General features: G+C 51.8%; 1 protein-coding gene across 5 annotated transcripts in view; it reads left to right on the plus strand.

The window, feature by feature from the left end:
• LOC117903531 (polyhomeotic-proximal chromatin protein) overlaps positions 1–12,703 on the plus strand; it is a 28,536-nt gene extending 15,833 nt beyond the window's left edge. The window contains exons 1-5 of one of the 5 annotated variants that reach the window (XM_034815705.1): positions 6,221–6,337; positions 6,445–8,120; positions 8,196–8,757; positions 8,837–10,821; positions 10,889–12,703. In XM_034815705.1, coding sequence (XP_034671596.1) covers positions 6,303–6,337; positions 6,445–8,120; positions 8,196–8,757; positions 8,837–10,821; positions 10,889–11,853 — 5,223 coding nt within the window. In that variant the 5' untranslated portion in view covers positions 6,221–6,302 and the 3' untranslated portion in view covers positions 11,854–12,703. Of the gene's footprint in view, positions 1–6,220; positions 6,356–6,444; positions 8,121–8,195; positions 8,758–8,836; positions 10,822–10,888 lie in introns of those variants that run through there. The other 4 variants (XM_034815704.1, XM_034815706.1, XM_034815709.1 and 1 more) reach the window with 4 other exon arrangements.
• The last annotated feature ends 602 nt before the right edge of the window (positions 12,704–13,305 follow it).

The following is a 13,305-nucleotide window of genomic DNA, read 5'->3' on the forward strand; positions in this document are numbered from 1 at the left end:
TGTACATATGTATATGATTCAGGGATTATAAAGGTTAAGTAAGTCCAAGAAAGCTACGCGCTTCGTAATACGACACATTAGTGCACGACTTAAGTAAGCCAAAACCCAGGTGGGCGGGTCTGTATCAGAGTGAAGAAAAATACTTTTGACTGATGAGAGTAAAGTTGTATTATTTGGTCAGATAAACTCCAAATTATATGTTTTGCATTCACAGAAATCCGAGTTCCACCCAAAATCATGAAAAAAGGATCATGGGGCACACTGGTTTGAGCCTTATGAGCCCTAGCCCTTTTAAAATAGCACATGATTGTCTAACGTTTGAGTATTGAACACAAATTTCTATGTAGCTATGTACATATACTTGAGAATATATAACATTTATGTTCTAGTTGAAAAATGCGTTTAAAAAGGATCCTTAAAAGGGATAAACATCCGAAACAGTCAGAAAAGCTCGCTCTGAATTGAATTTCATCGGAACAAATCGACGTTTTACACTGTCCAGCTCAGTCCCTGGACCGAAATCTCATCGCAATCTTGTTCTATTATTATTGGCAGGACCTTACTGACCAATTCCAAGCGGGTGTGAGGGCGTAATGAAAACAATATTGATTAATATCTATGTATATTTTAAAGCTCAAGAAACATTTAGAACATGAATGATAGGTTTTTATTTGAGTTTCGTCATTATTTTTCGATATTAATAAAACATTACTATTTTTGTGAAAAACCATTTTTATGGGTATTTATCGAAAATCATGAAAAACAAGAAGATGGAAGGCAAATGTAATGGGATTTCTTTGGATTTGTATTGCTTACATTTGAGTCTGTTCAAAAAGGTACCACTTCTTGAATTTTAAAGATGGGAAGTGTCACAAAATAGCTTGAAAAGTGGTGAGGTGCGGCACTACTATTTGTATGAACACAGCTGTATTTGCATGTATGTATGTATGTGCTGTATGGTTTTATTTACATACATTAAACGAAGTAAAGATCCGTTTAGAAATCTGTGGTTAAAACTTTGACTGGGTACTCTCACTGAAAGAATACTTTGTGGGATTTGCCTGAATGGATTTGGAGATACCAAAAAGGATGGGAAACTACATGGGTAAATGTAATGTGATTGGGAGTTTAACATGCAACAGAGTTGGAGCGCCAGATGCGACTGGACCAGCCAGTAAAGCGTAAAGGGTCCACATGCTCAATTCTGAATAGTTGTCCCCGAAGACTGAGCCTCACCCTTAATGCGCCTAGGGGTTGCAATTCGCCCATTATCTCATTTTAAATTTTATCTTCGTATAGCTTTTCTTATGAGGGTAATTTTTAAATATTTGTTGGGGGAAACTGTTTGCCATCAGCCTCTAAAATGGTGGAAAAGGGTGTGCTGTGCTAGGGGTCAGCCAGAAGGGCAAGTGTCAGAGTTCAACCCTCTTTTCAGTTAATTTTTTGCTAGGCTCTCAGCTACTCTCCCTTCTCCCAATTTTGAATTTCAGCTCAAGTCTCACTCTGCCTGGGTACAGTCCGTGCAATTTCGATGGGTTGATTTATTTTTGAGATTGGAAGGATGTAGGAAATTAATTAGCTCAACCTGGACTGCTTCAATTGCTAAATTAACAGAATGGAGCCTTGGATTCCGGAGTTTTATATGCACTTTGTTGGATAAATGATTAATTGTCATTCATTCCATAAAATTTGTAAAATCGAAATTCGTTAATTTACTTTGCAAATTGTTATTACACTTTGTTAATAATTTTCCTGAAATATTGCACCAAGCACCCAGGAGGAGCGCCCTCAGCGGTCGCCCTGGCCGATTGCTTGAGTTCTTTATCCACACGGCTGCGAGGACTTCCTGTACGTACGCTACACAACGGCGACCCAAGGGTCAATCGAGAGTGGTCCGGATGTGGGCTGTATACGGGGGTGCGGTGGGGTAGTTACAGATGGGAACTACGGGTGGAATTGGATGGCGCGCAACTTCTGGATATAATTGGGGGTGATATCTGATCAACGATCCTTTGTCAATGCCTGGCCACGCCTCAGAGCTATAAAGCTGCTGCCTCAGCCGCCGTCGCAGCCTCAGTCGCAGTCGCCGTCGCTGTCAGACGTCGCCTGAAGGAATTTGATGCAATCAGTTCAAGGTTCTTCATTTGGAAAATGGTGTAGGAACAGGTACGCAGGCCTAATTCAACTATCACCAGTGGGACAGAGACAGAGAGGTTGTAATGCAAGACAGGCAGTGAGAGCGAGTAGGAGCATAGGTGCGAGCAAAGCACGCGCAAAGCAATTTACACTCATTATACATTTGTCATTTTACGAAATGCAAAGAGCAGTCATACACACACACACACACACAAGTAGATGCCCACACACATGTATAGGACACAGCGCACAATCGTTCGCTCGCTCACACTTCGACGGCAGCGACCCCCCAATAACAAAACCCAACAACAATTGTGTCCCAACGAGTCTGTGGCAATTAATTTAAGCGAAAAGAAAAGAAGAGAAGAGAATAGGAGAGGAGAAGAGAAGAGAAGAAGAGACGTAGAGCGCATGCTCGGGTCGGGTCGGTCTGCTTTTTGTACAGTTGAACGTGCCAGGGTGAAAGAAAAAGAAGCAAAGCAGACACACAACTAATAAGAAAAAAACGAGCGCAAGAAATTTCAAGTGGGGCCCAAAAAGTAAAACCCACACACACACACACGTCAGTCGTTCGGCAAAGCTGAGAGCGAGAGAGCATTAATGCAAATATCATCAGAGGGGGAGTGGGGAGGCGGCAGCAGAACCTAGCAAGCGTAAAAATAATATGGCGGCGGCTGAGAATCGGAAAAAAAGCAACGGTCCCCCCATCAACATCAGCCAACGCGTCACTGCCCGCGACGACAACAAAAGCATAAGCAACAGCAAAAGCAAAAACAACGACATCGGCAATCATCGACGGAAAACGATGAACGCTTGTGGAGCAATGCGAAGGGAGGGGGACAGACAAGAGCCCACAGCAAAGCACGCATACAAATACACAAATACACACGGCATACAAAGAGGTTACAAAATGAAAAATGGAATGCCAACGATAGGCACAGTGGGACACAGGAAATTGGCGTGGAGTAAAGAATATTAATGTACATATGTACCATGATTCCTGCATATGATTCAGCAAGGGATGATATCATGTTGAAAAATATATTTCTAGTGGGTGATATATCTTTTATAAGTATGTGTTGTTAATACATATATTCTCGAAGCATCTGAGTTTTTTTAGTAGATTTATCATTTATTTTGAAAAAAAAACCCACTGTGCTGACTCCAGTTGCAGTGTTGTTTGCAACTGAACAAAATAAATGCAATCCTATAACAATGGAATGCACGCCACTGTACGACCGAGCGAGCAAGCAACACATACATATTTCACTCTGAGCTCTCTGCTGCGCATACGCTACCCTCGCCCCTGCCGACTCTTCGGCTGTGATCGACAAGCAGAGCTAATAATAAAATAAACCTAAAGCCGAATGGAACGACCGAAGGTGTGGAATGGGAATGGGAATAATGGGTAGCTGAGCGGTCGCGGCAGAGAGAGCAGGGTAAGCCAGGTAGGCCGTTGAGCCAGAGCCACGATGGTGGTGGTGGTAGCGGTGGTGGTAAATGCGAAGTGAAAAAAGAAGATGAAGTATAGCAGGCAAGCCAGCAGCAAGCTACAATCGGAGGCAGAAGACAGGGTAGACATTCGAGTGTACAGACACAGAAAACTGGATTCGGTTGTGGATGACTATGAGAATTCGTCGGGGTGGTTGAGAGCGCGCACACCACACAGATACAACCAACACACATGTACGCCAGCTGTAGCCTCGTTCTCCTGCGTCAGTGTGTATCTGTGTGGTGTCGCTCGACGTTTGTTCTTTCCAACCCCAAACCAACGGATGGCGATAGCGAGCAGAGGCCTTCGCAGTCACACTTGTGGCTCGACGGCATTGCTTGTACTGCCATTCCACTCGCACCCCCGACTTTCGGTATAGAGAAAAGTTATCGCTGTGTTGCATGGGTGTGAGAGAAAACTGGTTTCGCATGCCCAGCTGCCCGCGTCGCACCGCCAGCCCCGCTCTCAACAACACCAACACCAACACTAACACATGCGCACTTCATTTTGTTTCGCAGCGCTGCTGCTGCTGCTGCCTCTGCCGCGGCTGCTACCGTGTGTTTCGACAATCGCTGCGCGCGTCACAGTCCTAAAATCCACTTGGCAGCGTTCGGTGTTCGGTATTCGGTCTGGTCTGTGCTTCGATTCGGCCCCGCGCAATCTCGGGAATACGCTGTTGCTGTATGCCGTTCCATTAATTGTACATAGTAGATACTTTTTTTAATTGTTTATAATGCAACGCAGAACTAGTGCTAGTGTGTGGCACAGAAGAAGTGAATGCTGAGGCAACAACACAAGAGAAAAGCCATGCCATGGTGTCGCGAAACAAATGTGTGTGCAGGCGACGCGTCGCTGCCGACGTATACAGACAGCGGGAAAGTGTATTGTGAGAGAGTAACCGTCGAATAAAAACAACAATCTCATTAATGCTGAGCGGCGTCTAGGGTTGTCGCCGCTAAATTTTATGTAAGATCGCGTGCACAGGTGCCTCTAACTCTGGCCCCGCGCCACTGTACCCCAAACATATTGAATACACTCGAAAACCGGGGGAACACTTGGAGAAGGAGCAGAAGCAGCACTCTAGCATGCAGCATATCGGAGACGACGCCGTCGTCTCTGCGGCGCATGCTCTGCTTCTGCTATTTTGCCCCCGCATTGTTATTATTCCCCTTTTCCCCAGCCGCTGGCAGTGCCCCTGCTGCTTTTTCTTCTTGCAACTGAACTGCTGTAAGAGCTGTGGCAGGCACACACACGCACACCTAGCCGCAGAGAAACGCTTGCTCACACACACAAAAGCACGCACATACATGGCCCAACAAAAACCAGTCTTTGAGCTGGAAGTTTGCCGTCTGCCCCATGCCGCATGCCGCATGCAGCCTGCCAACGTTGAAGATGCTGCGTCTGGCAGAGCGTCTGGCTGGCCTGGTCCCCGCGTACGATGATTCCGTTTGCGATTCCACTCCATCTCCATCATCAGGGTTGCAAAAGGGAATCCACCCTACCAGGCCACGCAAACACCCACCCACCCCGAATGCCAAGGGCAATCCTCAACCCTCAATCCTAAATCCTTACCATTCCATATTTTTTTGTGGTCTTTTTCTCTGTTTTTATGCGTTTTTCGGGTGGTGGGTGGGAGGGTGGAGAGACAGATTGGTGGGGAGGGATCATCTATGGGTTATGAGAACTCTCATCAGCATTTATTGCTTCCGAATAATATGCCGACCTGGGATCGGGAGCTGGAGCTGGGGTCGGAAACGGAACCGTTCCTGTGGTCGGGTGCGGCAACTGTCAGGATTTTGGCCATCGAAAGGCTGTCACCAGAGAGTCCCATTTCCAAATCAAACTCTAATTGAAGGCCGCCGCAGCTGCGTTGCCAAATTTCCTTTGCCCGGTTTGCCCGCCGGAAATGTTCACTGCAATTGCAAATGCCAGCTCTCTTTCTCTCTCACCCTGAGACAGAGTCTATCTGATTCTGTTTGCTACTCAACACCCACTCCTAGACACATAACATGCTCTCTGTCGCTATATCTCTCTCTGTCTCGATCCCTCTTACTCTATTTGCCTGACCCAGAAGTCCAGCATGTTGCCAATTTTCATAGGAGCGAGATGCAGGCGACTCCTGCCTATAAATAGAAGGTGTCCCTGGGTGGGGAGTTATGTGTCTTTCTGTCTCTCTGTGTGTCTGTGTGCTGCCTACTGACCTCTTTTGGCCGCACACAGGGATCGGATCACAGCACATTCTCAATGGTTGGTTGAGTGTAAAGTGCATTTAAGTAGGTCAAAATGGGTGGAAACCCAGCCGGGAATCGAATTGCAAATAAATGATGGTCATTCTAGGGTTAATCAATGCATTTAATATGTGTGTGGTGTGTGAATGATCTCCGAAATTGACTTGGTCTAACCAAAGTTTTTCTTCTTTGCTTTGGACTCTGTTTTCGTTTTCGTTGAAATGCATTTTTCAGTCTCTCCTTGTCTCACACACTTCGTTGCTGACTTCATATCGCTTTGCTCTTTCCCACTGACGTCCCGCGTGCATTGCTGTTCTGAGCTCCACCGCTCTCTCGCTCTCTATCTGTCTCTCAGCCCCAGCTGCTGGTGGGGCTGCCAACCTGTTTGCATTGCACATTGTATTTTTTGTGAGATTTTGGGGCAACAAGAGAGGTTATACGCCAAGATGAAGCATGCCCCGCGCCGTCGTACCCGCTCGAAGTGTGTATCTGTATTTGTGTCTGTGTCTTCTGTGTGTTTCTGTGTGTTTTGGTTTTTGATTGTTTGTTTACTAACTTTGTGTGCTTTTCCTTCGTTTCCCCCCACAGAGCGGACACGCAAACAGCATCGTCACCCCAGACAGGAGGAGCCACCACATTACCCCTCAAGGACACATCGAACGTCAGCGAGAAGCCGCTGATCACCAAGGAGCAACAGCGAACGCGAACGCGACCGCTCCAGTGCCTGGAGACACTTGCCCAAAAGGCGGGCATCAACTTTGACGATTGTCAGGTCTTGCCACAGCAGCAGCAACAGCGACAGGCAACCCCAACCACAAAAAGGCAGAAGGGAAACGAAAACGGTGAAGGAGGTGGAAGTGGAGGAGGAGGAGGAGGAGAAGCTGGGACACCGCGCACTACACGTCGCACCTGCACTCTTAGGATTGCCCCACAGAACCCCCGACACAGCAGCGGCAGCCACACAATGGAGAAGTCACAGAGCCCGGCCCAACAGGTGGCGTCCGCCACGACGGTGCCCCTGCAGATCTTACCGGAGCAGCTGCAGCACTTCTACGCGAGCAACCCGTATGCCATCCAGGTAAAGCAGGAGTTCCCCACGCACTCGGCCGGCACCACCACCACGGAACTGAAGCATGCGACAGGTCTGCTGGACGCCAGCCAGGCGAGCCAGTTGCAGCAGATGCAGCTCCAGCAGCTGACGGCGGCGGCAGCCGATGCAGCCGGAGGAAACGGCTCTGCAGGTGGCGGAGCAGGAGGAGGAGGCCAGGGCCAGGGTCAGGGCGGAGGCGCACCCAGTCCCGCGAACCAGCAGGGACAGCAACAGCAGCAGCAGCAGCACTCGACGGCCATCAGTACGATGTCGCCGATGCAGCTGGCGGCAGCCACCGGCGGAGTGACCGGCGACTGGTCCCAGGGTCGGACCGTGCAGCTGATGCAGCCCTCGCCGGGATTCATCTACCCGCAAATGATGATCTCCGGCAACCTGCTGCACTCCGCGGGCCTCGGCCAGCAGCCCATACAAGTGATCACCGCCGGGAAGCCGTTCCAGGGCAACGGCCCCCAGATGATCACCACCACCACGCAGAACGCCAAGCAGATGATCGGGGGGCAGGGCGGGTTCGCCGGCGGCACCTACGCCATCCCCTCCAGCCAGTCCCCGCAGACGCTGCTCATCTCGCCCAATCTGGTCAACGTCATCTCCCACTCGCCGCAGCAGCAGCAGAGTCTCTTCCAGTCGATGGTCGCCCAGCAGCAACAGCAGCAGCAACAACAACTCAACGCCCAACAGCAGCAGCAGCAGCTGACGGCGGCGGCAGCGGCTCAGCAGGCGGTGGCCATGGCCAAGGCAGGAGTGGGAGTAGGCGCCGATGGTCAGGGCAAGATGCAGGCGCAGAAGGTGGTCCAGAAGGTGACCACCACCACCAACACGGTGCAGGCTGCGTCGGCAGGCGCTGGGGGGGCACAGGCGCAGCAGCAACAGCAGCAGCAGACCACCACCCAGCAGTGCGTCCAGGTCTCGCAGTCGACACTGCCCGGCGTGGGAGTGGGAGTGGGTGTGGGCGTGGGCGGGCAGCTGCTGAATCCGCTGGGCGGTGCCGGCGCGGGCCAGGCGCAGCAGATGCAGCTCGGTCCCTGGTTCTGGCAGAACGGCCTGCAGCCCATCGGCTCGAACTCCTTCATCCTGCGGGGCCAGCCGGACGGCACTCAGGGCATGTTCATCCAGCAGCAGCCCACCACGCAGACCCTCCAGACCCAGCAGAATCGTAAGTGGCATCCGCATCCGCATCTCCATCCCCATCCTCCACTGAAATCCGTGCTAATTCCTATTCTTTCCACAGAGATCATTCAGTGCAATGTGACCCAGACACCTACCAAGCCTCGCACCCAGCTGGAAGCGATGGCATCCAAGCAACAACAGCAGCAGCAGCAGCAGCAACAACAACAGCAGCAACAGCAGGCGGCGGCCAACAGCCAAGCGCAGCAGCAGCAACAGCAACAGCAACAACAACAGCAGCAGCAACAACAGCAATTGGCGGTGGCCACGGCCCAACTGCAACAACAGCAGCAACAGCAACAGCAACAGTTGACGGCCCTGCAGCGTCCTGGAGCACCGATTATACCCCACAATGGGACGCAGGTGCGCCCGGCCAGCTCCGTGTCAACGCAGACGGCGCAGAACCAGAACCTGCTCAAGGCCAAGATGCGGAACAAGCAGCAGCCTGTCCGTCCGGCGTTGCCGGCCCTCAAGACGGAGAATGGTCAGGTGGTGGCGGTTGGCGCGGTGCAGAGTAAAGCACTGGGCGTGGGCCAGCACATGGCTGCCGTCCAGCAACAGCAGCAGCAGCACCAGCAGCAACAACAGGCGAACCTCCACCAGGTGGTCACCGCAGCGGGAAACAAGTGAGTGGACAGCAGAGACAGCACTCAGAGTCACCATATCTTATTCATCCATTGCCTTCGCTCTTCTTTTCCCTTGTAGGATGGTCGTGATGAGCACGGGCACGCCGATAACCCTGCAGAATGGCCAGACCCTGCATGCAGCCACTGCGGCCGGAGTGGACAAGCAGCAGCAACAGCAGCAGCAGCTGCAGCTCATGCAGAAGCAGCAGTATCTGCAGCAGCAAATGCTCCAACAGCAGATAGCTGCCATCCAGATCCAGCAGCAGGCGGCAGCCCAACAGCAGCAGCAACAACAGCAGCAGCAACAACAGCAGCAACAACAGCAGCAACAACAGCAGCAACAGCAACAGCAGCAGCAGCAGGCGGTTGCCCAGGCGCAGCAGGATCAGCGCCAACAGGTTGCACAGGCACAGGCGCAGGCCCAAGCTCAGGTACAGGCGCAGCAACATCAACAGCAGCAGGCACTGGCTCAGCAAATACTCCAGGTGGCGCCCAACACCTTCATCACCTCCCACCAACAGCAGCAGCAGCAGCTCCACAACCAATTGCTGCAGCAGCAGCTCCAGCAGCAGGCGCAGGCCCAGGTGCAAGCTCAGGTTCAGGCACAGGCACAGCAGCAACAGCAGCAACAACAACAACAGCAGCAGCAACAACAACAGCAACAACAACAGCAACGGGAGCAGCAGCAAAACATCATCCAACAAATTGTGGTGCAGCAGGCGGGTGGGGCGGGTCAGCAGCAGCAGCAGCAACAGCAAACGCAAGCGGGACAATTGCAGCTGAGCAACGTTCCCTTCTCGGTGTCCTCGACTACGACGCCCGCAGGTATAGCCACCTCGAGTGCCCTCCAGGCCGCCCTCTCGGCCTCCGGCGCCATCTTCCAGACGGCCAAGTCGGCCAGTAGCAGCTCCTCTCTGCCGACCAGCAGCGTAGTGACAATAACAAACCACTCAGCGGGTCCGCTGGTCACAAGCAGCACGATGGCAGCCAGCATCCACCAAGCCCAGCTCCAGCAGCAGCAACACCAACACCAACAACAGCAGCAACAACAACAACAGCAGCAGCAGCAACAGCTAATCTCCGCCAGCATTGCAGCAGCCACACAACAGCATCAACAACAACAGCAACAACAACAGCAGCAGGGACCACCCGCTCTGGCGGCTGCGTCGCACTCGCCCGCCACAAACCCCATAATGGCCATGACGTCCATGATGAACGCCACAGTTGGACCTGTCAGCAGCAGCGGTGTGATGCCCTCTCCGGCAACGCTGGTCGCGTTCAGCGCTGCCAGTGGAGGTAGTCATCCGGCGACACCCACCAAGGAGACGACGCTGAAGATGCCCACACCCACCGCCACCCTGGTGCCCATTGGGTCACCTCTGAACAGCAGTGCCGCTAGCCAGGATCACCACCAGCAGACATCGTCTGTCAACACCACGCCCAAGTCCGCTGCAAGCGGCAATGTCAGTGGCAGTGCCAGTGCCACAGCAGAAGCCAGTAGCTCCACGAGTGACTCCAGGGTAAATGGAGAGGCCCCGGAGGCGTCTCACAGCAGCACCAGCACCAGCAGCAGCACCACCACCACGCCCACGAAGGCCACCACTACAAGGCAGAGCAATGTGGTGCTGCCCACAAGTAGCTGCAGCACCACCAGCAGCACCACTAGCTCCACGCACAGTGGGAAGGATGAGGGCAAGGGCGGAGCGGCAACAGCTACGAGCATCAGCAGCGGACCTTCGACGCCAACCACGACGACAGTCAGCAACGGGATTGGGCTAGGCAGTCTGGGCAGGACAGGGAGCACCACTGTGACAACCACAACGACGACCACCAGCAGCAGCACTGCGACGACTACACCCACAACAACAACAGCAACTACAACGAGCATCAGCAATGGGAGCAATGGGAGCAATGGGAGCAATGGGAAGGATCTGCCGAAGGCAATGATCAAGCCCAATGTGCTGACCCATGTCATCGACGGATTCATCATCCAGGAGGCCAACGAGCCCTTCCCTGTGACGAGGCAACGCTATGCTGACAAGGACACCAGCGACGAGCCGCCAAGTGAGTGTTCTACCTTCCATCCGTCCATCCTGATACTAATCCATGTTCTGCTCTCATTCCCTCACAGAGAAAAAGGCTGCCATGCAGGAGGACTCGAAGCCATGCGGAATAGCCACTGGAACTCCAACCACAACCACAACAACGGCAACAACAACCCCAACCCCATCCCCAACAGCAGGCAGTGCGACGGACATGGTGGCCTGCGAGCAGTGCGGCAAGCTGGAGCACAAGGCGAAGCTCAAGCGGAAGCGCTTCTGTTCCCCAGGCTGCGCCAGGCAGGCGAAGACTGGCGTCGCAGGCATCTCGGCATCCAGCGGAGTAGGAGTGGGAGTGGGAGAGAGCAATGGAATGGGAATGGAAATGGAAATTGGAGGAATTGTGGGAGTGGATGCGATGGCGCTGGTGGACAAACTGGACGAGGCCATGGCCGAGGAGAAGATGCAGATGCAGACGGACGCACTGCAAGCGCTGCAGTCCGCGCCGCTGTCCCTTATGCCATTGTCAAGCAACGCGGAGCCATTGCCACTGCCACTGCCAGTGCCACTGGTGTCTTCCTGCCTTCCTGTCCTGCCAGTCATGGCAGGCACCCCCGTTCCAGTCCCTCCCCTAGTTGCAGTCGCACTCACAGTTCCGGCTCCCGCTCACGTGGCCCTGCCTGCGGCTCCGTCTCCGGCTCCCACACCTCCTGCAGCAGCGGTGGCGCCCCAGCCTCCAGTGCCAGCAGCAGCATCCTCATCTTCATCCTCGAGCGGAGGCGAGCGTTCGCCCATCTGCAACTGGAGTGTGGACGAGGTCGCTGACTTCATACGGAATCTGCCGGGCTGCCAGGACTATGTGGACGACTTTGTTCAGCAGGAGATCGACGGGCAGGCGCTGCTGCTGCTCAAGGAGAATCACCTGGTGAATGCCATGGGCATGAAGCTGGGCCCCGCCCTCAAGATTGTTGCCAAGGTGGAGTCCATGAAGGAGGTGGTCCCGGCGCCGGGCTCTGGCGATTCCAAGGAGGCAACGGCAGCGGGAGGAGCTCAATAATATCAGCCCGATGCTCCAGTCGATGCCATTGTCGATGCTGACGAAGAGGGAATGCCCATGCCCCCCTACGCGACATCTCCGCCACCATTCTCGCTACTCCGCCTCCGGCTTACGTACGGATCGAAGCAGCGAGGCGATCGAGGCCAGAGTGAAGTGTCAGAGGGAACTGGACTGCGATGTGAAGACGCATCCTTGCCGGTGGACGTGAACGTGGAAGTGGAAGAGGCAGAGGCGGAGGCGGACAGGCAGCTGTACACCCGGTCCAACCAGGTGCTCCGCCAACAGCAGGCACAGGGCTGTCGCCATCTGTATACTATAGAGCATAGACTTAGCAGCCGAACGGACAGCCAATTGTCCTTCCATCAATTGTACAGAATTCCAGACATTTAAGAGACTCTAGGCGCATACACCTACTGCAAAATCATACTATTACATATATAATTATACATACAATTGTACAGATAGCGACAGATTTAACTTTTAGGCTTACATTTATTTATTCGAAAATTGTAAATTCAACATTCAACATTGTGACAGAGCATAGGATATCGATCACCTGAACTATAATTAACTGCATACGGTTATGCATATAGAATGTAACTATTTAAATTCTAGCATTAAGTCAAACCTATTGTGTCGTCTTTTGCGCTAAACCGAGCTCACTCACACTACATTTACATACACTACATAAATAAGTTTAAAGTTTAAACAAAACTCAAAACTGACAACTAAAACTCATCCACGTTCTGTACAGCTTCTAGAACTAGTATTTACAAAATGTACCCTAGGTTCCAGTATTTAGTTGTATTTATTATTATGCCTAATAAGTTTTTTTTTTTTTACAACAAAATTCCTAAACAACCACTTTTTTTTCTATTTGCTAAACAAAATATAAAATATCACTGTAAAGTGTTTCAAAGATATTTCACGTGTTTGCTATGTGGTAATGGAGGGAGCCAAAACGATTGCCAGGGGGAGGCTGGGTATCTACGAAAACTTTTTAAAATAAAATTCTGGCATTACTGCACAATATCGGATACAAGGCTTTGCGAAAAAATTACATTTATATCCCTTAAAATATCAACAACTTTTTCGATTTATATGGAATAAAGTAGATTTAAAATTCAATGACTTGTTCCTTTTGCTGTTCGGTTCCTTCACGTAGATACATTTTCCACTGCGACGAACACAACTGGACCAAAGAACGCCTCCAACCCGTACAAAAGAACCGCCTTCTGTTGCCCGGAACTGCGGCCACTGATTCATGCGCCCGCATACATACTCGTACATGGGATAAATGGAAGATGGAAAGTACCAACAGCAGCAGCAGAAATGATTCAAATGTTTTCGGAGCTTGGCACATCCATAGAGCACAGAACAAAATCCATTTAGATCGATCGAGCAGCAGTACCTCCAAAGAACCAAGATACGGATTTCCCCTTTTGTGTAAAT

Source organism: Drosophila subobscura, chromosome A, assembly GCF_008121235.1.
Source record: "Drosophila subobscura isolate 14011-0131.10 chromosome A, UCBerk_Dsub_1.0, whole genome shotgun sequence".
In the NCBI taxonomy this organism is placed as follows: domain Eukaryota; kingdom Metazoa; phylum Arthropoda; class Insecta; order Diptera; family Drosophilidae; genus Drosophila; species Drosophila subobscura.